This window comes from Mustela lutreola, chromosome 16 (assembly GCF_030435805.1).
Source record: "Mustela lutreola isolate mMusLut2 chromosome 16, mMusLut2.pri, whole genome shotgun sequence".
In the NCBI taxonomy this organism is placed as follows: domain Eukaryota; kingdom Metazoa; phylum Chordata; class Mammalia; order Carnivora; family Mustelidae; genus Mustela; species Mustela lutreola.
The window spans coordinates 35,806,374-35,830,365 of record NC_081305.1 but is presented as its reverse complement, the minus strand read 5'-3'; the positions used below and the strand labels follow the sequence as shown (position 1 = coordinate 35,830,365).

The following is a 23,992-nucleotide window of genomic DNA, read 5'->3' as shown; positions in this document are numbered from 1 at the left end:
GCATCTGATCATGGCCAGCTGGACCGTATGCATGCTACTTTTTGCCTCCTCCAACTCAATTCCACATCTCCTTCACTCACTTCTTTCAGGTGCTCAAACATCACACTCTCCACCACCATAGGGGCATCATACATTCTATTCCCTCTGCCTGGTGTGCTCCCTTCTCTGCCCTTTCCCTTCAGCCCCAGTAAATGCCTACTCCATGTATAGATCTGGATTAGAATGAAACTTTGAGGAGGCAAATTCCCACCACAAGCATTCCTAGCACAAACAGTGGTCGTGTCCTTGATTTCACTGTAGAGAAGGAGCCACCTGCCCACACACTTCCCTCCCCACCACCTCTCGGGCCCCCCATCTAGAAGCAAATCTCCTCAGTGCAAACACCCACTTTCAGAGAGCTCCTGGCAGGCCCTGGCTCTGCCTACTGGCATGGCAGATGAAGGCAGAGCCTAAATCCATGCATCAGCTTAGGGAGGTAACATATGGACCATGTTCCCAGCTGGCACACACTGCAGACCTGAGCTCTGAGGATAGGAGTTTGGGATCCCAGCCTCACTGCTAAGACATTACCTGAAAGATGATATCATCATCTACCTACCTCATCATGGTTCAGATAGTGCTTGGAACCTAGCAGGGGAAAGGGGTTCATCCAAGGACACTTTGTCAACAACAGAGTCCAAATGGGAAACAAGTCTCTTTAATCCCATTTCAGTGTTCTTCTTCATCAACAAGGAGAGAATGACAATGAGAAGATATACCATCAAGAGGCTTCACAAGAAGCAGATACAACAAAGGAGGTAAAGCAGAAAAACATGGGACTATTCTCGAACTCACCGGAGACGGCCCCACAGTATAAGAAATAACTGGACGAGACTTTGTGGTGGATGAAAGGCAGACTGTGACTACAGGAGGTGCTGCTCCATGCTAGTGAGCACCAGAACTGGTGAAAAAGTACTGGTTATTACCATTCATAGGACCTCTTCCAGTCTACAGTTGGGTAAGGTCTAGGAAAACCCAGTTTCCATGTTAGTAACAGCAACTTGTATGCAGGACTCTCTGAGATGAAATTGGAAATGTCTTTTTTTTTTTCTTTTCCAATTTTTTAAATTTAATTTTTAATTTTTTTAAATAAACACATAATGTATTTTTATCCCCAGGGGTACAGGTCTGTGAATCACCAAGTTTACACATTTCGCAGCACTCATTATAGCATATACCCTCCCAGAAATGTCTTTTAAGATATTTTATCAGTTTCAAGTTTGGCAGGGAACATCCAACCCCAAATACCTGAAACAAAAAGGACCTTTATTCTCCCATTTTCCAAGAAATCTGGAAAAGGACGTTTTTAAGGGTTGGTTCAGTGGCTCAATAAGGTCATTAAGGTCCAGGCTCTCTCCATCTTTTCATCCTGCTGTCCTAACCAAGATGATGATGTTCCCCTCATGGTTGCAAGACAGCCAAAGTATCTCCAAGGAATCACATCACCACACAGAGAATATCCCCTCCCTCACACCTCTATTATCTTGGATTGGATTCCATTATCTTCTAGGAGCTCCCATTCTCCCCAAGAAACTTCCCTTAGGATGTGGTCGGCTAGGTCAGGTTACATACCCATGTTGCAAAGGACCCCTACAAAGCAGTCCCTCGATGTTTCCACCTGTATAAGTGGAAGTGAGCTCTGGTGAGTAAAAAGGAAATGATAGTGGGCTGCTTGGATAATCAATGGACAGGTTCTGCACTACTGGACAAGTCAAGAACAAACCCATGCCCACATCATGCCAAGATCCAGAAATTTGCTAGAAAGAACTGATTATCTCCTAACAAGGACCTTCACAAAGATCAGTGAATCTAAGACAGGCTTGACCTTGTGGCTTGACTCACCCCATGAAGAACTAGATATCTGTTCAAGATTTTCCTCCTCCTCCACCTCTCATGGGGCTGTTTACATCAAACTCATTTAAAGGCCCTCTGTCCAAGACTATGCAGAAAGATGACTAAGCCTCCTGTGAAAAGGACTAACCGCCCCATCATCAGTTTCTCCTTTGGTATAGGGAAGATAGTCCAAGAGAACAAAAGAAGCAAATAGAAAAACCTTCATCTTCACCTTAAAGTATAGTATCAGGAGGTACAATGACCATGGAGGATTGGACATGATGACACTTGAGTTTTAGGCTCTGTAACCTCAAGAAGATTCCTCCACCTCTCTGAGACTCCATTCCTCCACTTAGAAGAAAATGACTTCCATAATCCATTCCCTTATTGAACTGAGATTATACAACTTCAGGTGTATGGAAAAGTTTTGTGAAGCAAATATTTATTGATCAGTCGTTCAAAAATATTAAGTAAGTACCAATTATGCACAAGATACAACACAGTGATAGATGTCCTTGTTCTCATGGAACTTCCATTTTAGTTGGAGAAAATCACAGTTAAACAAGTGAACCAATAAAGAATGTACATCTGGGAAGATATTCATAAAGGAAATGTCCAAGAAATGGTTAATATCCAAAACCATAAAGAACTTATACAACTCAACACCCAAAAAACAAATAATCCACTTAAAAATGGGCAGAAGACATGAACAGACATTTCTCTAAAGAAGACATCCAGATGGCCAAAAGACACATGAAAAGATGCTCAACATCACTCATCATCAGAGAAATGCAGATCAAAACAATGCGATGTCAATGAGATGTCACCTCACCCATGTCAGAATGACTTAAATCAAAAACACAAGAAACAACAAATATTGGTGAGGATGTAGAGAAAAAGAAGCCCTCTTGCACTCTTGGTGGGAATACGAACTGGTGCCGCTACTCTGGAAAACAGTATGGAGGTTCCTCAAGAAATGAAAAAATAGAACTAGCCTATGATCCAGTAATTGCACTACTGAGTATTTACCTAAAGACTACAAAACACCAATTCAAAGGCATACGTGTATCCTGATGCATTATCTACAACAGCCAAATTATGGAAGCACTCCAAGTGTCCACTAATAGATGAATACATACAGAAGATGGGAGATTATATGTATATATGTGTATATATATATAGTGGAAAATTATTTATTTATTATATATGTACTCTATATAGAGAGACATAGTGGAAATTTATATATAGTAGAAATTTATATAAGTGGAAAATTATTCAGCCTTAAAAAAGAATGAAATCTTGCTATTTGCAATGATGTGAGTGGATCTAGACTATATTATGCTAAGTGAAATAAATCAGAGAAAGACAAATACCATATGATTTCACCCATTAAAGGAATCTAAGAAATCTAAGGAACAAAACAAACAAGCAGAGGGGAAAAATGAGAGACAAATCAAGAAAGAGAACTTTTTTTAAGATTTTATTTATTTATTTGACAGATACAGATCACAAGTAGGTAGAGAGGCAGGCAGAGAGAGAGAGAGAGAGGAGGAAACATTCCTAAAAATTACTAAAAATCCAAAAATAGGGAAAAGAATGTACATCTGGGTAGTTATAAAGACTATAAAAAGTAAGTTCTGTGATGTTAGAAAGTGACTTGGTAGCCAGGAAAGAACTGGGCCTTTGACATTTGACTGAAGACCTAAAAGATTTGAAAAAACCATCCAGGAACTGATGGGGCGCAGCAGACAGTACTCGGGCAGCAGGACAAGGGCTGTGCAGAAAGGCAGGCCGGGGCAGGACAAAGGCCAATGTGACCAGAGTGCAGTCAGCCCAGAGAGCAGAAAGAGGAGGTCAGAGGTAGGCAGGTCCAAGGTCACACTGGGTCTCTAGGCCTGGGCTTCAAACTTTGGGTCACAGTCCGTGGTATCACGTATCACGGTGTGCTTTTCAGCTTCTTTATAATTTCTGTGCTTTCTCTTATCTGCAATGAGCGTATTTCATTTTTATAGTCATAAAAATAAGTTTAAAAACTGGAAACTGGGGCCCACAGAAACCTGGAGGAGCAGAGAAGGCATGAAGAAAAGGAAATTGTTCAGGGAAATCCTCTGCTTTCCCTCCAGCCTGCCCTGCCCTGCCTGTAGGTACCTTTAGCCCCTCAAGGCTCCCCTGCCTTTGCCTCTTGCCCCCTCCCTCCTCCTTCCCTTCCTCCCTTCCACCCTTCCTTCCTCCATCTGTAGAATTGTCTTTTCCCTCAAGTGGAAAGTCAAAAGTCCTTCCTTTGCAGGCTTCATGAACCCTAACAACCTGAGCCAGTGGTTAGATGAGGACACTCAATTCAGTTCCATCCATACTTACGAAGTATGGCCCTAACATGGGTTTCCTATCCACCTCCCCAAATAAAAGGTTGTCTTTCAGATGCCCGGTGCCCTCACTTCCTGATAGGAGAAGAAGAGGAATTGGCTAGAAACCAACATTCAGGGAACGAGGCAGAGGTTGGACTGGCGCTCCTTTCTGCCTGATGCTGAATGTAATTATGGGTCTCAAACTCACGGGCCTAAGTCCCTGGAAAGTATCATCAGTTAGCAAAGGCCTGATGTAAGTGCTGAGGACCGTGGAACCTCTCACTCATTCTCATGGGCATATTTATTCATTCATATCCCCTCTATGGTAAGAGTCAAAACAGTAAACGGACAGAAAATGGAGAGAAGTAGACTTGTTGGAACTCTTTGGATCCAACCCTCCTTAAAGCTAAAATCCTCATGGATATTTCATTTATGCAAATACACAGATTTCTATTTCATTTTAGCTAGGTCAGTGTGGGTCTCTGCCTCTTAAGAGTGAGAGGACCTAGGCAGATACCTACAGATACCGTGCTTTGTCCTTCACAAGGCACTTTCACCCCCATTAACTTATCTGAGCATCAGAATGTCCCTGAGCATCAGAATGTCACTATTACCACTCTCATTTTATGGACAAACTGAACAGCATGAAGCTCAGCCTAGTCCAGTTGCTGGTATACCTCCCAGCCCCGTGCTCTGAGTCCTTTTATCTCTCTGCTAATACTTCTCTGTCAGTGCCATGCAAGCCAAGAAGTGACTTACTTCCAAATATGAATTTTTCACCAAGTTCTGTGTAGGGTAGTATGTGAATTGGTTCTATTCTCTGAAACAGATCGCCTTTGCCCTGATATGTGGCACATTTGATAAAGGGATGATTATGCACCTACATGAGGAATAATATTAATGTGGAAAATTAGGGGAGTGGATTTTTTTTTTTTTAAAGCAAAGACCATTTTCTATTGACTTTAATTATAATGGGTTCCTGGCAATAAATTTGTAGAAAGTGGGACAGCTGACTCAGCACAACACACCAATGAGAAAGGCTTCCAGAAAAGTGGCAGGTAGAAATGGCAGAATCCTCACAGCCATGCTCATTTGTCACAAGTACAAATAGGACAGAGTTTCCCAGAGTGTGTTTATACAGACCATTAGGACAATTAGGGCATTAGGGCAAGGTGGGAAATTTGTTAATGTCAAATAACAATGGACAGCTGCCCATACTGCCCCTTTTGAAAGGATTCACTGATAAATCCTGAAGTAAAAAGAACTATTTTATTTTTTTAAATAATGATTGAGCATATAGATCTTTTTTCTTCCTTTTTTAAAGATTTTATTCATTTAGTTGAAAGAGAGAGAGTGAGTGAGAGAGAGCATGAACCGGGGGAGAGGGAGAAGCAGACTCCCCACTGAGCAGGGAGCCCAACGCAGGGCCCAACCCCAGGACCTCAGATCATGACCCAAGCCAAAATCAGACGCTTAACCGACTGAGCCACGAACGCATCCTGAAGAGAACTATTTTACACGGGGTTTTCCAAACTTGTTTTACCACGGACATCTAGGAATAAAATTATTTGGCTACAAACAACAGAAACCACAATAGCTAGCTTAAAAGGAAGAAAAGAGAACCTATTGGAGGACTATAAGATAGCTTGTAGAATTACAAGGTCTTTGGTTTTTTTCTTATTAATTAGTTTCTGGGAGCTTTCCCATGTCGGTTTACTACTATACGTATATTCATCTCAGTGTTTCACATTGCTTCCTGGTATTTCATCGTATGGCTGGGTATCAGTATCTATGGCTACAAAACTTTGTGGTTTCCAAGACCAGCTGCACAGTTCTTCTGGTTTGATCCAGTTTGATATCTGAGGAGTTTTCTCATGTACCTGTGGTCAGCAGGCAGGTCTTTCAGAGGCTGGATGGTCTAGGGTGGCCTCATCCATATTCCAAAGGCAGCCAGTGTGCTCCGGTTCTCCACATGGCCTCCCATCCTCCAGCAGGCCGGCTTGGGTTCACTAGCACAGCAGCGTCAGGGTTCCAAGAGAACAGGCCCCAGGGCACAAGCGCTTTCCAAGCATCTGAGTGTGTTGTGTGCCACTGGCCAAGGGAAGTCACGATGCCAAACTAGAGTCAAAGGGTGGAGACGCAGACTCCAACTTTGGTCAGGGCCACTGGCAACACCACATCCTAAGAACACAGATGCAGGGAAGGGAAGGATTTGGGACCAAATTTACAATTTGCCACAGGATGGATCATGTTTTATTTATTTGCTTCTTTTTTTTTTTAAGATTTTATTTATTTATTTGACAGACAGAGATCACAAGTAGGCAGAGAGGCAGGCAGAGAGAGAGAGAGAGAGAGAGAGATGGGGAGAAGCAGGCTCCCCACTGAGCAGAGAGCCTGATGTGGGACTTGATCCCAGGATGCTGGGATCATGACCCGAGCCGAAGGCAGTGGCTTAACCGACTGAGCCATCCAGGCGCCCTATTTATTCACTTCTATATCCATGGACATTTAGGTTGCTTCCAGCACTTCATCATTATAAGAAAGGTTGCAACAAACATCTTCTTAAATATATCTTTATATACATGTAATTATTTTGATAGATTCCAGCACTGAAATTGCGGGGTTAAAAACTATGGGAATTTTTGCCTTTTGACACCGATGTATACTGCCATCCATTAGCGAGAGCCCATTTTCCTGCATCTTTTTCAATCACAGCTCTTATCAATCACTTTAAATGATTCCAATCATTATGGGCTACAAAAGCTATCTCATTGTTGTTTACATTTGCATTTAATTTGACTGCTAGTGATTTTGTATGTTTACAAGTCATGTGTGGGTCTCATAAACTACATTCCATATACACATGCTCCGGAATTCTCCATTTTGCTTCATTATTATATTTTTTGATTCCTTAACACTCTATATTATGATATTTTGATACACAATAGGACAAGTTTCTCCCATTTTTCTCAAAAATGTTTTGCCTATTTTTGTGCATTTTTCCTTCTGATGTGAATTTTGCTCAACAAACTTGGGATTTAGTTGGGATTTAATTGAATTTACAGATTAACTGAAGAATTTTTTTTTTTAAAGTAGGCTCCATTCCAAGTGTGGAGCCCAATGCCGTGCTTGAACTCACGAGCCTGAGATCAAGACCTGAGCTGAGATCTAGTTAGGCACATAAGGGACTGATTCACCCAGGCTCTCCTAATTGAAGGATATTTATATATTATACTATTGGGTCTTAAATATGAGGAAACATTTGTCTCTACATGTATTTAGTGGTTCTTCTAAGTCAATAAAGTTAACATTTTTTCTTCACACTTTTCTTGCTCATTTCTTGTTGGGTTTATTCATAAATATTTGTGGCTTGTGTTGCCATTGTTAATGGGATTTTTTTTGCAACAAACTAATTGGTTATTGCTAGCATATAACAGAGCTATTGATTCCCATACATCTTTGAGAGGGACAGTCATCTCCCCACTGGCCATGTGTGTCAGCATCAGTCTGGAACCAGCTCTGTTCAACCAGAACTCCCTGGATATCCTTGATTGAGTCTCTTCGCATTCTGGCCTGTTTCCCCATATGTAAAATGAGCGGGTTCAACTAGATTAACTAGATTACTGTGTTTCAAATGCAGATTGATGGCCAGTTGAGGATCATGAAATAGAAGTAGTGGGTCAAGACCAGCATTTAAAAACTAAAAATAAAACATACAGTAGAACCAAAAGTACCAGAATTTATCATTCTAAGGGCAGTCACTATTTTTGTTAAACTGTTTCCTCACCAATATGCATGTACATGCACAAGTGCTCAGTGTGTGTATGTGTATGTGTGTGTGTATGTACACACTGGGTTATAATGTAAACAGTATTTTCTAGGTGAATTGTGATTCAAAAAACTTGAGGGGTGGCTGGGTACCTCGTTCAGTTAAGTATTTGACTATGGATTTCAGCTCAGATCATGATTTCAGTGCTGTGAGATCGAGCCCCACCTCAGGCTCACTGCTCAGCATGGAGTCTACTTCAGACTCTCTCCCTCTGCCTCTACCCCCATGCACTCTTTCTCTAAGAAAAATTAAAAATCTTAAAAAAAAAAAAAAAAAAAAAAAAAAGCTTGAGTGACCATAGTGACCCCCAAGGGCCCATCTCTGCTCTGTGGTCCAAGAATTTATATCCATGACATTGGGCTGCTTTTCCCACCACCAGAACAAACTGGTCTGCAAGAAGCAAATAACGGGACAGACAAAACAGGTATCATCTGCATAATTTATACACACCCCCTCTTCATACACAGCCTTCCAGAAACACACACACACACACACACACACCAAACCTCAGGGAGGAGCAACCTAATTCAGCCCAACCCAGGAGATAAAAGCATTAACTGGTAGTCTCCCAACCACCTAGGGATTATCACTCCCTCTCCGGAAAGACTGCTTCTCCCCCATGACAATCCTGTAGTCACAACAGGTACCCTACAGGTAGCCTGCTCTGAGCCAGTTCCCCACAAGGTAGGATTTTCTATGTTGGAGAAACAAAGGGGCCCGGGTGAGAAGTAGGGAGCTTAAGACCCCACACAATTACTACCTACTGTCAACCTTGAAAATGAAGCAGCCAGTTATTTTACCAGCAAAATGGATTTATTCAGAAATGGCAGAGAAATTGCAATTTGGACACGAAAGCCATGGCAAAGCCACTGGCTGGTCCAGAGAACAAAGGAGAGAAACATTATAGGGAGGAAAAGGGAAGTTGGGGGCCGGGGCTTTGGACAAAAGTCCATTGGAGGAAAGTGAGAAGAGTGATGACAGTTTCTCATTGGCTGGGCTGTAGTTGGGCAAGGAAAAAGAATCTTCCTCCTGCGTGCTGGGGTAGTAAAGTAGGCTTCTTCCTGCTGGAAAATGCAAGGTATGAGTTGGGATCTGCAATTGCCCTAGAGTTGGTAGGGGGTGAAAGCTCCCCTTTCGGTATCCTGCCTCTATTTTAAATGAGGTTTCCTCAGTTTCATACCACTGTTAAAATGTGGAAGTGGCTGGTTCAACGATAAATTGGAACAACTTTTTAGAGGCAACCTGGCATCCTGCATTCCTTTTGTCCCAACAATTAGTTTCTCCTGAGGAACCTGTGGGACAGGTGAGAAAAGATACACAAGCAAAACCAAACAAAACTTAGAAACACAGTTTCTTAGAAACAGATTGGGCAAATATATGCTCAACCATAGGATGGGAAAACGATATCATTAAAGATAATAATGGTGATCTGTATTCTATATGGATGTGAAAAATGTCCAGATTTATTATTTTGTGGGGAGAAAAAGCAGCTTATACGTTGGAACAGCCAAACCCCATTTTTGTTTTTGCAAATCTGTGTGGTGTTCTGTCTCTCTGTGTGTTTTTTCTGTTTTGTCTGTCTAGATCTGTGGGGGAGGAAAGAGTTGTGGGGGGTGGGGTGAGGGGTGGGGGCAGGGGCTTATTTTTAAAAAGGGTCTGAAGCCTGTAAGGACTTAAGCCAAAATGTTAAAAAGTGGAAGGAGGAGATGTGGTAGAAATTTTACTTCCACTTGATGCCCTCTATATTGTTTGTTTTACACGTGTACAGGTTACTCTTATGATAAAACATAATGAAATAAAATTATTCCTTTTCGGGCGGGGGGGTTCGGAACAGTAGTAACAAGTTATTGGGAAGACTCGTTTCTCCCTGCCTTCGTAGATGGGAGCCCGCGCAGCGAGAGCCGCTCGCCGGGACCCCTCCCCACCACCCCCGACCTCCAGCAGTGCCCCCGACTCCTCCCAGCCCGCTCCCAGAGCAAGGCCCCACTCCCACCCAGCACGCCTCACCAGCAGGGCCCCACTCACCACCTGCCTGCAGGCCCCAGCCAGGGCGCCCGGCCCCCAGCGTTCCTGCCCCGCCCCACGGACCGTCCCTATCCTACACACCCCGGATCCCAACCCCAAGCGCCTGGGCCTAGTCTCGGCCCCGCTCCGGCTGCAGGAGGTCCCCTCTCCAACGCGTTTCTTCCCTCTGTGTCCTCGCGCACCTCCTGGGCCCGCGCCCGCTCCTGCCCCGCACCCCACTGCCGCGAGCTCCCCTAGCCCGCCCCGCGTCATCTCTGCCACCGACCGCAGGGAGGCCAATGCAGCGGGCAACGCGTGTGCCCGTGGGCCGAGGCACCGGCTAGGGCTGCACCCCAGGCCGCACGCCTGCCACTTCGCGCGGGGGGGCCGCCCTGCTGGCGGCGCTCCTGGCGCTGCGGGTGCTGGCCCACGCGCTGATCGTGGTGGCCCTCACCGTGGACCACAGCGTGCGCTCCAGCGGCAACTTCCTTAAGTTGCCGTTGCCGACTTGCTGGTGGGTCAGTGCAGCCCCGGGGCCTGGGGGCCGGCGGCACCTGTGCAGTCCTGGAGTGGGGAACCCGGGGCTTGCAAGTCTCCCTCAAGAGTTGGGGCACCTTGGGGCACCTCAGGCCAGGACAGAACGAGCAATCCAGCGGCAGGCACTATAGGCGGCTTCTGCATCCTGCTGGACGTCCTGACCAGGGAGTGGAAGTTCAGGAGGAAACTGTCAGTTGTGGCTGCTGTGCACCGCCTAGGTCTTCAATATCGTCCTCATCAGCTATGACAGGTTCCCCTCTGTCACCACGGCAGTGAGAAGAGTAGAGGCTCGACATAAATCCGCTGGTGTGGGGGACAGCCCGGGACACCGGCGGGTTCTGAGTTGCTGGGCTAGTGGCAGAGGGAAAACCCCACACCGCTTCCAGGTATTTTAGGGCCCACATATTCAAAGGGAAAAGAAATGGAGATGCCAAAACTAGGTTACAAATACTGATGCCTGTTTTAAATACTTATATTTAATAAATTTAAAAGTTACAATGCATGGGGCGCCTGGGTGGCTCAGTGGATTAAGCCGCTGCCTTCGGCTCGGGTCATGATCCCAGGATCCTGGGATCGAGCCCCGCATCGGGCTCTCTGCTCTGCGGGGAGCCTGCTTCCTCCTCTCACTCTCTGCCTGCCTCTCGCTGACTTGTGATCTTTGTCTGTCAAATAAATAAATAAAATAAATCTTTAAAAAAAAAAAAAAGTTACAATGCAATGTAAATTGTGCCTTTCACATGATTTATTTTTATCATTATAAAGTGTACCCTAGGTGTGACAGTCTTGAGTATGGTCAGGAAGGATCCAAACCTAGGGGCCCCTGGCTGGCTCAGCTGATGGAGCATGCAACCCTCCATCTCAGAGTTGTAGGTTTGAGTCCCAGATTGGGTGTGGAGACTAATTTAAAAAACAAAATCTTAACCAAAAAAAAAAAAAAGAAAGAAAGAAAAAAAGAGGGGGTCGCCAGGGTGGCTCAGTAAGTTAAGCATCTGCCTTGGACTCAGGTCATGATCCTGGGGTCCTGGGATGGAGCGCATGTCAGGCTCCCTGCTCAGTGGAGAGCCTGCTTCTTCTCCCTCTTCCTCTGTGTCCCTCTCTCTCTTCCCCCATCTCAAATGAATGAATGAAATCTTGAAAGGAAGCAAGTCCTATTAAGGCACCTTTGTCTTTCCACCCATTGTTCTCACCCTGAGTTCAGCTGTCACCCCCGGGAGAGCCTTCCTCAGTCACCCATGTCAAATAGCAGCCCTCCCACTCTCCAGTTCTCCCGGGCTATACTCATGCTTGTCACGGCCTGACACTGTATTTGAGGTCTCTGTCTTCTTCACTAGACTCTACCATGCTCTAAGGGGGCAGGAGTGTTGTCTTGTTTGCTGATGTTTTCCCAGTGCCTGGACCTGTGCTAGTGTATATGCTGATTTAATGTAAGCATAATTTCATCTGGAGATGTGATCGTATGTCCACATTCAAGGCCCAGTGGAAAGGTGATACAGATGCCAAGTGGATTTTTGTCCTCCCTGGTAAGTGTTCATGGCTGCCTCCCCAAGAACAGTGCTGGGTGGGAAGGGAAAATGCCCCAGCATTTCCAGGGCAGACAGCAAAGGGAAGGGTTTGTATGAGCAACCACAAGTAAGGTACGTTCACAGTGGTGCTCCTTAAGCTGGTCCAGGAGTCCGGACTGAGGGTCCACTCTTAATTTTAAGACACTTAACACATTGTGTGATCTTGGCACATCACAGCACCTCTGTGCACCTGTTTTCCTGTAGGAAAGTGAGGGGTTAAAAGCCCGTTGGCTCTAACCTCTATGATGGCTAATTCTTTTGGTCCTTACCTCCTATAAGCAAAAACCAAAGTTTTTTTATCCCTGTTTTGCACATCTAGATAAGACCCAAAGAAACTAATCAGCTGCAGCAGAAATGAATCTTAAGTGAGACAGAAGGGGAAAAAACAGCAGTAAAAAGAACTTTCCTTTGAGCTTTAAAAACAAAAACAAACAAAAAACTCCTTGTATCTTTTGTCCAAGTAATCCACGTTCACTATAGAAAAATCAGAAGCTTTGGCGGGTAGGCTAAGCCCACTCTATGGCACTCGTGCAATTTGCCTCACTTTCAGCTGGAGTTCTCAAACCATTTGGGGAGCACCTTTCAAAAAAATACCTTTTTAGATTTAATGGGCTTGGAGGGGGGCCCAAGCTTGGCATCTTTAAAAATGTCTTTGGGTAATTATAAGGTATTATAAGAAATAGCTGAGGACAAGACCTGTTGCTTTCCCCACGGTTCTAGCCAGCTCATCCTGTTTCCCATCTCTGTTACCCTTTCTTACATTTTCACTATATTTGACCAAAATCATTTCCCAAGTACCATTTTAAAGTGCCATTTTCTAAATTTCTGGGACCTCAGAGTAAGCATTACTCTAGGGCCAGCTCTCCTGAGGTGCTCCATTGGTGATTAGGTTTCCTTTGCTATGAATTAAAACTTTGTGTACATTGCAGGCATACACAGTAAAATCACTTAATTAGCAGTATTAGCAGCTAATGTAGAGAGTTGGGTCTTCGACTTCAGTGACATACATTCCCAAAGGGTCTTCAGTATGGCAGCCCAGTTGGTGTAAAATGTCAATCTTTCCGATCTTGAAATAGCCTTAAATTTCCTGTTATCTTTCATTATATCAGAACTTCTTCTGCACACCAAAGATATGGGGGAGGGGAGTCAAGAACATTTATTTTGTGCTTCTACGTTTACAAATATTTTTAATATCCAGTAAGAATTGATAGCTAACCTTTGAGGGCTTATTTTAAGTCAGATACCATTCAAAGTTTATATGGATTATATCCAAGAACTGATATAGACAGGGTCATGACAACCCTGTGGTCCAGGAAAAAGTGTCCCATTTTACTCATGAAGAAACCGAAGCCCACAGAGGTTAAGTAAGTTACCTAGAAAAAAGAGCTAGCCAAGTGGGCTTTGAAATCCAAGCTACCTCACTCCAGACAGAGCCTCTGGTCTTTGTCACAGCAACATAGTGCCACCTACAGGAACAGTAGGGGGGGACTGGCTTAGTCAAAATAAAAATACTGGGGCACCTGGGCGGTTCAATTGGTTAGGGGTCTGATTCTTGTTGATTTCAGCTCAGGTCATGATCTCAGTGTTGTGAGATCAAGCCCTATATTGGGCTCTGCGTTATGCATGGAGCCCGCTGAAGATTCTTTCTCCTTCTCCTCTGCCCCTCCCCTCTTCTCTATAAATAAATTTAAAAAATACTGAGTGACCACTTAAGTACAAGATGAACTTAAAGCTGGAAGACACAGTGCAAACCAGTGCTATTCTACTTGTGGATGCTGAATTGTGTATAACATATACATGTTCTGGGAGGTGTTCCACTTACACCACCTTCCTAGATGTATACCGACCGTTCCCGAGTCTTGGAATTCCCCATTCAACATCAGGCCTAATCTAGGCTCAGTGCTTCTCTCCACCTATGAAGGGTTGCTCTCCCCAGTCTATTAAGAACTAGTATTTTGGGGGTACCTGGCGGCTCAAGTCAGTTGAGCATCTGACTCTTGATTTCAGCTCAGATCATGATCTCAAGGTGGTAACTGAGTCCCAGTGTTGGGCTCCATGGTCAGTGGAGCCTGCTTAAGATTCTCTATCTCTGCGCCCCTCCCACTTCCTGCTCTGTGCACTCTCTCTCTCTCTCAAAACCCAAAAACAAAGAAAAAGGACCAGGGGAGCAGACCTACAAAACAAGCCCTAATTCATTAGATTCTAGACATAAAATTGCCAAATTGGTGTGTGTTAATTCTTAGTCCACATTTTCTTTGCATTTCTCTCATTACAGACAGGTTAAGAGTTTAACTTGCTTCAGTCCATGGAACACTGCTGGACAGCCTGGCTCTAGCTATAAAATATGGGATTGCAAGTCAAGAATTAGTGTCACAAGGCTAAAAAAAAAAAAAAAAAAAAAAAAAAAGGCTGATGCCCTGTGACTTGAAGTCACATGAAGACTCATAAAACCCTCTCTAGGCTGTACTCCAATACTCCTACCACCTGAAAGTCCTTCTGTGCTCTCCTAGAAATATCATATTTTATTACTGCTGGTCTGTCTTCATACCAGAAGAAAATTCTCAAAGCTAGGGACCATATCTTGTTCACCTTTATACCCAGCGCCTATGCATCAGAAAAATCAACACACAGCAGGTGCTCAACTTTTGTTTAATAAAAAGAAATCTGCAAATTAAGATTAGCCAAACTCTGGTTAAAAAAAAATTAGAAGACCTTTGGTTTCTTAAATCTGGCCTCTTCACCTCACCAAAAAAATGTGAAATACTTTATACCCTATACTAACATTATTTTACCGCCGAACCTTTCTGAATTCAAATTCAAGTATTCTCAAGTCAAATCTTTACCCTTCAGCTGTATTTCACGGAACACGTGAATAAAATGAACATGTCAACTTCATTCCACAATCAGGTTTAGAGTAAAGTGAATACCTGCAACGTACAGAAAGGGTTTGCTAGAACAGGTTCTACAGAAAAGCTAAGCATACTTGATAGATTTTAACGGCACCAATACTACAACTTTATAGACACTTATTCCTATAAAACCTGATGTCTGTTCAGACTGCTGTAACAAAATACCATAGACTGAGTAGCTTATAAACAGAAGTTTATTTCTCACAGTTCTGGAAGCTATTAAGTCCAAGATCAAGACACTAGCATGGCTGAGTGAGGGCCCTTCCCCAAGTTCCTTACTGCCAACCTGTGCTGTCCTTACAAAGTGGAAAGGGGCAAGCAAGCTCTCTGCGGCCTCTTTTAATAAAGGCACTAATGCCATTCATGAGATTCTGCCCTCATGACCAAAGCATCTTCCAAAGGCCCCACCACTCAACATCTTTGGGGGTCAGGTTTTCAACATTAATTTGGGGGGGTGGAGGGAGCCACAAACATTCAGACCACAGTATCTAACAAGTGCCAGACATCTATCAATGGCAGGGGGAGGGACAGATGGTGAGGTGTTAAGTGAGGCGGTCATCTGAAAATGCCCATAAATTTGTAACCTCTCACTTCAAGAGGTAGAGCTTAATTCCTCTTACCACTGAACTAGACTTAGTAACTCCCTTCTAACAAACAGAATAGGGCAAAAACAACAGTATGTTCCAAAGTCAGATCATAAAAAGGCATGTGGCTGCCTCTTTTGGATCACTCTAGGGAAGGCAGCTGCTATGCATGAGGACACTCATGCTGCCCTTGTAAAGGCCCACAAGGAGAGAGGAACAGAGGCCTCCAGGTAATGGTCATGTGAACGAGCCTGGACGCCAGCCCCAACCAAACCGTCAGATGGCTGCAGCTCCAGCCAAAATCTTGAGACACCCTAAGCCAGAACCACCAGCTAAGCTGCTCCTAAATTCCTAAGCCAGAAAACCATGAGATAAATGTTTGTTGTTTCAAGACACTAAATTAGCCTTCTGAGAGTTTAAGTGGAGACATCATGCCTAGGAGAACAGGGTAAGGCCAAGGAAAGCAAATGGGTATAAACCAAAGAGCAGATGGTGCCTTGCTCAAGAAGTGCTTAAGTTGAGAATTGAACAAGCAAATGCTGAATGTAAGATTGTCTATTAAACTCCACAGGCATTCTACTAGCTCCTTCTACACATCTAGCACGAAAGGGTTAAAGTCCAAAATTGTTAATAGCAACTTTATTGTTCCACTGGTGCAAAAAAAAAAAAATCATAATTGTATGATGCATTTCCCCTTAAATTTACAATAATGAAAGTTATACATAAATTATATCGATCACAAATTTCCTATTTTATACTATTTAGAACAAAATTATTTTGATAAATATGCCCAGAGGACAACATAGGTTCTTAATTGATGACTGAATCCAAATATGCAAAATAGAGCTTTTGGTATTGACCATGGTGTTTTAAAATTCTCAAACATGCACTAATATATTCTAGTTTTAGGGAAAATATTACACATGGCCTTATCTTGCAATTAGGGAAAAGCCCAAGCTGAATTTCACATACAGTATCCCTTTCCTCTAAATTAATCGCAAATTGGACTAGAGAACAGAGAGACAGACACTTTCAAGTTAGTACTCCCAAGTAATGAAGGAAATTACACAACCAACAAAACGGAATAAAGGAAGAAGAGCTTCATTAGTAGCTGAGATAAGTGGTGGTTTGTTTCTGCTTTTTTATTTTAATAGACCACGTGAGTTTTAAATAGCAGATCAATCATGCTACCTGGGGTGATCAGACAGACTGAACACTTAGGAAGTGAATAACTTTATTAAGGTCCTGAAGGTGTCTGGAGGTGCTGGGTAAAACACATCACAGGTAAGAACAGGAAACCTACCTCAGCATTTCTGAAAGGCACAATCTATGGAAGGGAAACCTAGTATAATAAAACCCTTACTGGATGTACATGGAAAAGAGTATGGTGAGCCTGTTTCCTTTTTAAAGGATGAGACCTTCATAAATTGGCCCCTCAGATTCTGGCGATTCCCGCCTCAAACGCAAATGCTCCAGTGTGTTATGAAAATGTTTGTTAATCTGCTCTGTTTCTTCACTGGACTCAAGATTTGGAAGATCTTCTCGAATCTTTTGGATAAGCTGGTTCAAAACCTGAATTGTGACCTACAAGAGAATATGTACAGTTACATAATCAAGCATGTAGCATATAAAAAATATAATTCAATAAAAATGTTTTGAGATTCTTGTGTTACTCTCAAAAGTCACCAAAGTAATTATAAAAAGAGAAATGAAAACATCATTCCTGGTTTGAGCAACTACTGGCAATTCACCAAAAAAACAAAAACAAAAACAAACAAACAAAAAAACAATAAATAAAAAACAAAGCATCATGAACCAATAAAAGAAAAGCAGTATTTTATTTAACCAACAAATCTTGACCAACACTGTATTACTGCTAAAAGGATATTCCATTTAGGAATTATTCTAAATTTGTACCTGATAACCAATCAGCCTATTGTGTGTTTTTCAAACAGACAGTGACTATTTTTTATAAAATATTCATGAGCAAAAGAGATGAGAATTTTCTTACACACAATGAGTTCTTCTCTTAGAGAGATACATCTATAGACAGAAAAGGATACTAGAGAATGAAATTACCAAGATGATAAACTTTTCTATGTATCAAACCTCTGAAGAGCAGGATGGGAAAATATTATCTCACTAACAATATTTTATTATAGTTTACTTACCGCATCATTTTCCTTTTCATAAAAATAGATATATCTGTTCAGAATTTCTATAAAAAGTTGCACTTGTAAAGAGGGGTCCATGCACTGATTTGCTATTTTCAGAGCTTTTTTAAGGCATTCCATTACCCTCTTGCCTCCATGAAGCTAGAATAAAAGAGTGAAAGGGTTGAGGGTGGGGTGAGAGTCTATTAAAGAGATTAATGAATTATAAATGTCCCATTTCACACAAAGGCATAAACATAACCCTACAGTGGCTCTTAAGGCATAAAACAAATTTAAATCCACTTCATTTTTTTTAAAGCACACAGCTATACTTTACAATTATAATTTGTTTTTACATATTTATATGTTAAATGTTTTATGCTTATCATATATACTTTTTAAAGACAGTGGTATAAACTTGCTATATTACCACATACTCAAAGTTGGGCTTCACCACAGGATGTGACTCTCTATACATTATACATTACTGTCCCTTTTATTTCTTTTAATTAACAAAGCTATTTCCTTTGTCCAAATGTTTCACCTCTAGCACACAAGGGCCATGGCAGCTATTCCCTCTTAACAATCCCCTTTCCTATAGCATGGTCAGGAATGACCTCCCTCCTTACCTCTTCTCCATTTTTGTCTGTGTTTCTGCCAGACCAGAAGAGATGTGCACAGGTGCTCACAGCTCGGCCCTGGTCAGGTTTCTTCAGAAGTTTGGATGCAGCAAGTGCACACTGAGTCCTCAAAGGTTCATGATTCTCTTCACTGAAGCACTTCATCCTCTCAAAAGTACCAATGATCAAGGTGATGGCAGCCAGCTGTGCTTTGGAATCACTGATTTCATCTTCATACAGAGAAAATGCCTGGTGAATAAGGAGGAGAAGAGACCTTACTACCATCGATTGGAGCACTTTCTAAAGTACTTCCCACCAAAACCCCCATCTTGTGAGATCCTCTGCAGTCGCTTCATATCACAACATGCTGACCCCTCCCATGGAGAGGAAAAAGACAGCTGATAAAGGAAAGAAACTGACAACCTGCAACAAGGAAACTTGTTTTATCTTTTGTTTAACCCAGAGTTCTCAAACTGAAATTAATAAAGGAACTCTTCACTCCATGAAACACTTATCCCAAGACCCACCTGGAAATCTTAAATCTCTTTATAGCACCTAGTAACTGATCTATTTTCCTGCTCCAAACCAATCAATATAGTATTAAGTATTATAGTATTAAGGAGTTCCAAGATAGTGGGAAAGGAGTAGTTACAAATTCAGTGAAGAGAAAATCCATGTGCACTACCACTGTAAGTGCAACAGGAGACTGAACACAGCAAAACTGATTAAATAACACAGAAAGGAGAAAAGACCATCACCTGGGACATAAATTCGTACGCCACTGTTTCATGATTTTCAAAACCAATTTCTCCAGCAGCTAGAGCCCCTTGAAGAAAAAGTCTTAAGGGTAATTCTGCCAGCTCTGCTTTGATCAAAGCACTAATAGTCTGGTGAGCAAATGAAAAAATCTTCTGGCATTTCTTTTCCCATTTGTCATCCTAAAAGAGAAAAAATAGTTTCAATTACCTTAATTTCAAGATTAACTTGCTCAAGAATATTCATTTTATATGAAACTTCTATAGAACAAACAGGAAAAGCAGGAAAGCTGAGCTCAAGGTTCCACCATCCTCTTCCTCCATTTCATTTATGAAGCACACAAGTGAATCAAGCACATATTCACTTGTGCTTACTGGCTTTGTAATTTTTGTGTATTTGGCATTTGGTTTTTTTCTCATCAGAAAATCAACACATATCCCAACTGCACAGAATTAGGAAAATAAACAAATAAATTTTAAAAACTATAATCATCCCTAAATCTACTACCCAGCAATAATCACTAATAGCATTCTGATGTTAACACCTTTTTCCTATGCAAATGTAATGTAACTGAGATGTCTATTCTGGTTTTGTTTTCTACTTTGTAGTAACTCACCAGAAGCGTTAAATTGGGTTCATGCTGCATATATTTGCATCGAATTTCTTTTTCTTCACTTATTTTGTCTTAATAATTTTCCTCATGATACTAAGTTACTGGAAATCACTTTAATGACTAGAAAATACTTCACACACTGAATATAGCATAATTTACTTAACTATTTCCTTTTGGACATAATCTGTAATACCAATAAATACTAACGCTCTATACACACGCAGTTTACTGAATCCCTAATTATGTCTTAGTATAAATTCTTAGAAGTGGAATTATTAGTTCTTTTAAGGCTCTACTTACACACTGACAGCTTTTTAGAAAACCTATAGTATTTCACATGTCCACCACTACTAGTTGAGAATGAATCCCCATTACACCACTGCCACTGCAAACCTTCTTTTTCTTTTCTCTTTACCACTATGATTTCTAAAACAGAGGTTCACTGTTGAAGTTACTAGTGAGGTTAAAGTTTATCCATGTTTGACCATCCAAATTTCTTATTAGAGCAATCAGTTCTTTTCATTTTTAAAAGAGGGTAATCATTATAGACTTGCTTCAAGGATTAAATGCAATAATCCAAGTATATAGGTAGTCTTTGGCACAGTATATGGCACACAGAGAATGCTAGTTGCTAATTCCATTGTTACCAAAATCTATACAGAATGCTAGAAAAGGGACTACATGAGCAGGCGGCATAATATAAATTGGCCAAAAGCTGCTGTGTCAAGCTGGCAGGTATACGGTTCTCTATTTTTGGAAAAGTAAGTTTACTGAGGTTTATTTGTTAACACTATCCTGACTGTCCAAATTTCAGGTACATCAGATTAAAGTATTTTCTATAAAACTATTGAAGACTTAAGCCATGATTCTGCTTAAAGAGTAAGTGCATAAAAATATATACAATTCATAAAATTATTCAACTTCAGGGTTTTGGAGAAAGGTTATAATGCAATGCTAGGCACTTTCATGAGTCAAAACTACCTTGAATTAGATCTCACCTGTTATGTACTTGCAACCTCTGCATGAAATTACTGTATCACTTAGAACTGGTAAAGACTCTAAGAAAGTAAAATCATTCTTAAACTGAGGCAGTCTGAGCCAATTCTGTCATAAACTTATCAATGTTTCACAAATAATCTTTATTTTTTTAAGATTTTCAAGAATTTATGCATTCGAGACAGAAAGAAAGAGTGCATGCATGCACATGAGCAGGGGAGAGAGGCAGAGGGAGAGGGAGAGGCAGACTCCCCGCTGGGCCAGGACAACCCCTCTCACCACCCCCACACCCATGTAGGGCTCAATCCCAGGACCCTAGATCACGGCCTGAGTTGAAGGCAGAGGCTCAACCATCTGAGCCACCCAGGTACCCCTCAAGTAATCTTTAAATTACAGGAAAACTTTTGGCAGAAATCTGAACTGTTTTAATCTTTCATTTCTAAGTGTTTTTATGTGATCCCTCAGCTAGTATATGCAATCTACCAACGCCATTAGGAAAACTTAATACAAGATGTATAATGAATGATTTATTGAAAGTGGAATTTTATTATACCACTATTTTTCAATGTTTGAAATTTTCTATAATAAATAATATACACACAGAAGAAGAAAAAAAGAAAACAAAGTAGTGACATACTTAAAAGTAAACCCACCACTTTAGAATTCTCTTTGTAGCGAAACGCCAGCTGATAAGCTGCAAATACCAAGGGTGGCAGTGTGAAGCGAATCCGCTGATTTCCACCAGCTCCAAAATGTTTTCGTGCTGTGTTTAAAATCTGACAAAAAAAAAAAAACCAAAAACCCTAAACATTAATCTTTCCTGCACTATGCTTAATTATTTATAAAATCAAATGAGGGCTCTAAAACTGTTATTCCTAACATTTTTTTACTACATCTGATGTAGCAGGCTTTGCAATAGATGCTTTGTATTTTTTAATCTCATGGAGTCAATGTAATTGACATCACAACCGAGACAGACAGTAACCCCATTTCAAAAATAAAGAAGGCTGAGGTTCAAAGAGGCTGCATAATGTGTCCAGGGTTACACAACTAGGCTCTGAAGACAGACTTCTATTTAAAAGTAGATTCTAACACCTACTGCCTGAGTGACCCTGAGCAAATTATTTACCTTCTCTTAGCAGTAAAAGTTTCATTTGAAAAGCGCAGTGGTGGTTGTTATTGTTGTTGGGAAGATCAAGTAAGGCAAGTGAAGAGTTATAACACCTGACACAGGAAAGGGCGCAAGGGCTCAGAAAATGTTCGTTATTACTAGGACGCAAAATAGCTATGTGTGTATTGCTGGTATGCCTTACCTCCTGATTCAGAAAAAAAAAATGACCATTAAAGTAAAAGGAAATGGCAATATACTTTAAAAGAGCCATTGTGAAATAAACGTCAGATTGTTTAAGAAAAACCACAAGGATTCATGAAATACTTTTTAATATGTGTGACACAATGTGTGACATATTCAGGTTTTGTGAAATTCTCTAACATAATAGAAGAGAACGCATTCCCCCTTGGGGAAATCAAAGCTAATGATCCTCCCCTTAAAGGTCGTTCAGTGCACAGGCACAATCAATTGGCTACATGTGGAAGGCATACTTCCAAGCAACAAAAAGAGAAAACAAACGTAGGCACAGAAACATAAGGGAATCGGTTAAAATATCTGAACACTCAGCCAATCACTGCGTACAGATCACACACAGTGCACCGAGTGGGACACTGGAGTGCCCAGAATGTTTGTCAGGCCAAGTCAAAGACTATCACTGCCAGAAGAAGTCAGCTTCTTTTTCACCCTGCTTATGAAGGAGTACAAGAATGTCCTATAACAAAGTCAACAGGAGAAAATCAGGACTCAACCTCAAATAAAAATGTTCCTCATTATATAAGCCTATGAATCCAACAAGTTAAACTACACTTTGCCCAAACAATAATTAGACTGCCATCTGTGCTACCTCTCATTAAAATAAATCATCCAGATCAGTCACCAACATTCCTACGCAGGCAACATGTTATTCATTTCACAAACATTTACTGAGACTAATGATAAAGAAAGGGAAAACCTCAACTGGTTGTTCTTTAACATGAAAAAAAGGTTAAGAAAAAGACCATTTGATTAAAGTCTTTTCATGTATTTTCAATGTGGCAAACACATACAACTTTTATTTTCAAACCTTGGAAACATAAATACAACTGAATATAAGGACTGTTGCTTATACTTTAAATTTTACTATGATAAGCAACTGGACAATTCTAAAAGCAGCACAGTTCAAGAAGAAAATGAACATGGAATGAGTACTGAACATCCAACTAAAGGAAAATCGGTTTTCTGCAATTCTTAATAAGTCTTGAAAGAAACTAGAGCAACCAACTTGTTTCCCATAAGCTCACAATTATGCATTTCTATATAAAGTAAAACTCCATGAATATCACTTATCTCATTCAGTTGCAATTTTTTCAAAACCCTCAAGACCATAGGGGCATCAGACCACTTGAGGCACATCTACATGGTTTCTCTAAAGCTATGAAGGTGTATGATAACTGAGTTAACTCATACCAAGTACTGCTGGTCAGGGTCCTCAGACCGCAGAAGATGAATGAATCTGCCCACAAGGCTCTGCTCATCAGCAAAGTCTTCAGGATCAGGATCTTCTATGGGCTGATCTGGCTGGTCCTGAATCAACGTGGATACCAAATTCATTATGGAATCCACCTGTAACATAAGAGGCAGAAATCCACTGAGGTGAGACCATCAGCATGTAAAGTTACTATTAAGTGTTTCCAGTTAAAGACCCTAGATGTCCATCAACAGATGAATGGATAAAGATGATGGGTGTGTGTGTGTGTGTGTGTGTGTGTGTAATGGAATACTATGCAGCCATCAAAAGAAATGAAATCTTGCCATTTGCAATGACGTGGATGCAACTAGAGTGTATTATGCTTAGCGAAATAAGTCAATCGGACAAAAACAACGATCATATGATCTCCCTGATATGAGGAAGTGGAGATGCAATGTGGGGGGTTGGGGGGGTAGGAAAAGAATAAATGAAACAAGATGAGATCGGGAGGGAGACAAACTGTAAGAGACTCTTAATCTCACAAAACAAACTCAGGGTTGTGGGGGGGTAGGGAGGGGTGGTGGGGTTATGGACATTGGGGAAGGTATATGCTATGGTGAGTACTGTGAAATATGTAAACCTGGCGATACACAA

The 23,992-nt window shown here is 41.5% G+C and overlaps 1 protein-coding gene and 1 long non-coding RNA gene across 3 annotated transcripts in view; both read right to left on the bottom strand.

Moving 5' to 3' along the window:
* Window positions 1-8,853: 8,853 nt before the first annotated feature.
* LOC131818500 (uncharacterized) lies at window positions 8,854-10,313 on the bottom strand. 2 transcript variants are annotated; one of them, XR_009348849.1, is made up of 3 exons: window positions 10,072-10,313; window positions 9,227-9,338; window positions 8,854-9,110 (listed from the first exon to the last, which is right to left on the bottom strand). It is a non-coding gene; the product is annotated as an uncharacterized LOC131818500 (long non-coding RNA). The 2 variants fall into 2 exon arrangements; XR_009348850.1 differs by having other exon boundaries at window positions 10,153-10,313.
* A 5,940-nt stretch (window positions 10,314-16,253) lies between these two features.
* Window positions 16,254-23,992, bottom strand: part of VPS35 (VPS35 retromer complex component) — a 28,942-nt gene continuing 21,203 nt past the window's right edge. Inside the window, exons 12-17 of the mRNA XM_059150867.1 lie at window positions 23,338-23,493; window positions 21,434-21,556; window positions 19,174-19,353; window positions 18,425-18,664; window positions 17,814-17,957; window positions 16,254-17,226 (exon numbers count right to left, since the gene is read on the bottom strand). Coding sequence (XP_059006850.1) covers window positions 17,047-17,226; window positions 17,814-17,957; window positions 18,425-18,664; window positions 19,174-19,353; window positions 21,434-21,556; window positions 23,338-23,493 — 1,023 coding nt within the window. The 3' untranslated portion in view covers window positions 16,254-17,046. The remainder of the gene's footprint in view (window positions 17,227-17,813; window positions 17,958-18,424; window positions 18,665-19,173; window positions 19,354-21,433; window positions 21,557-23,337; window positions 23,494-23,992) is intronic.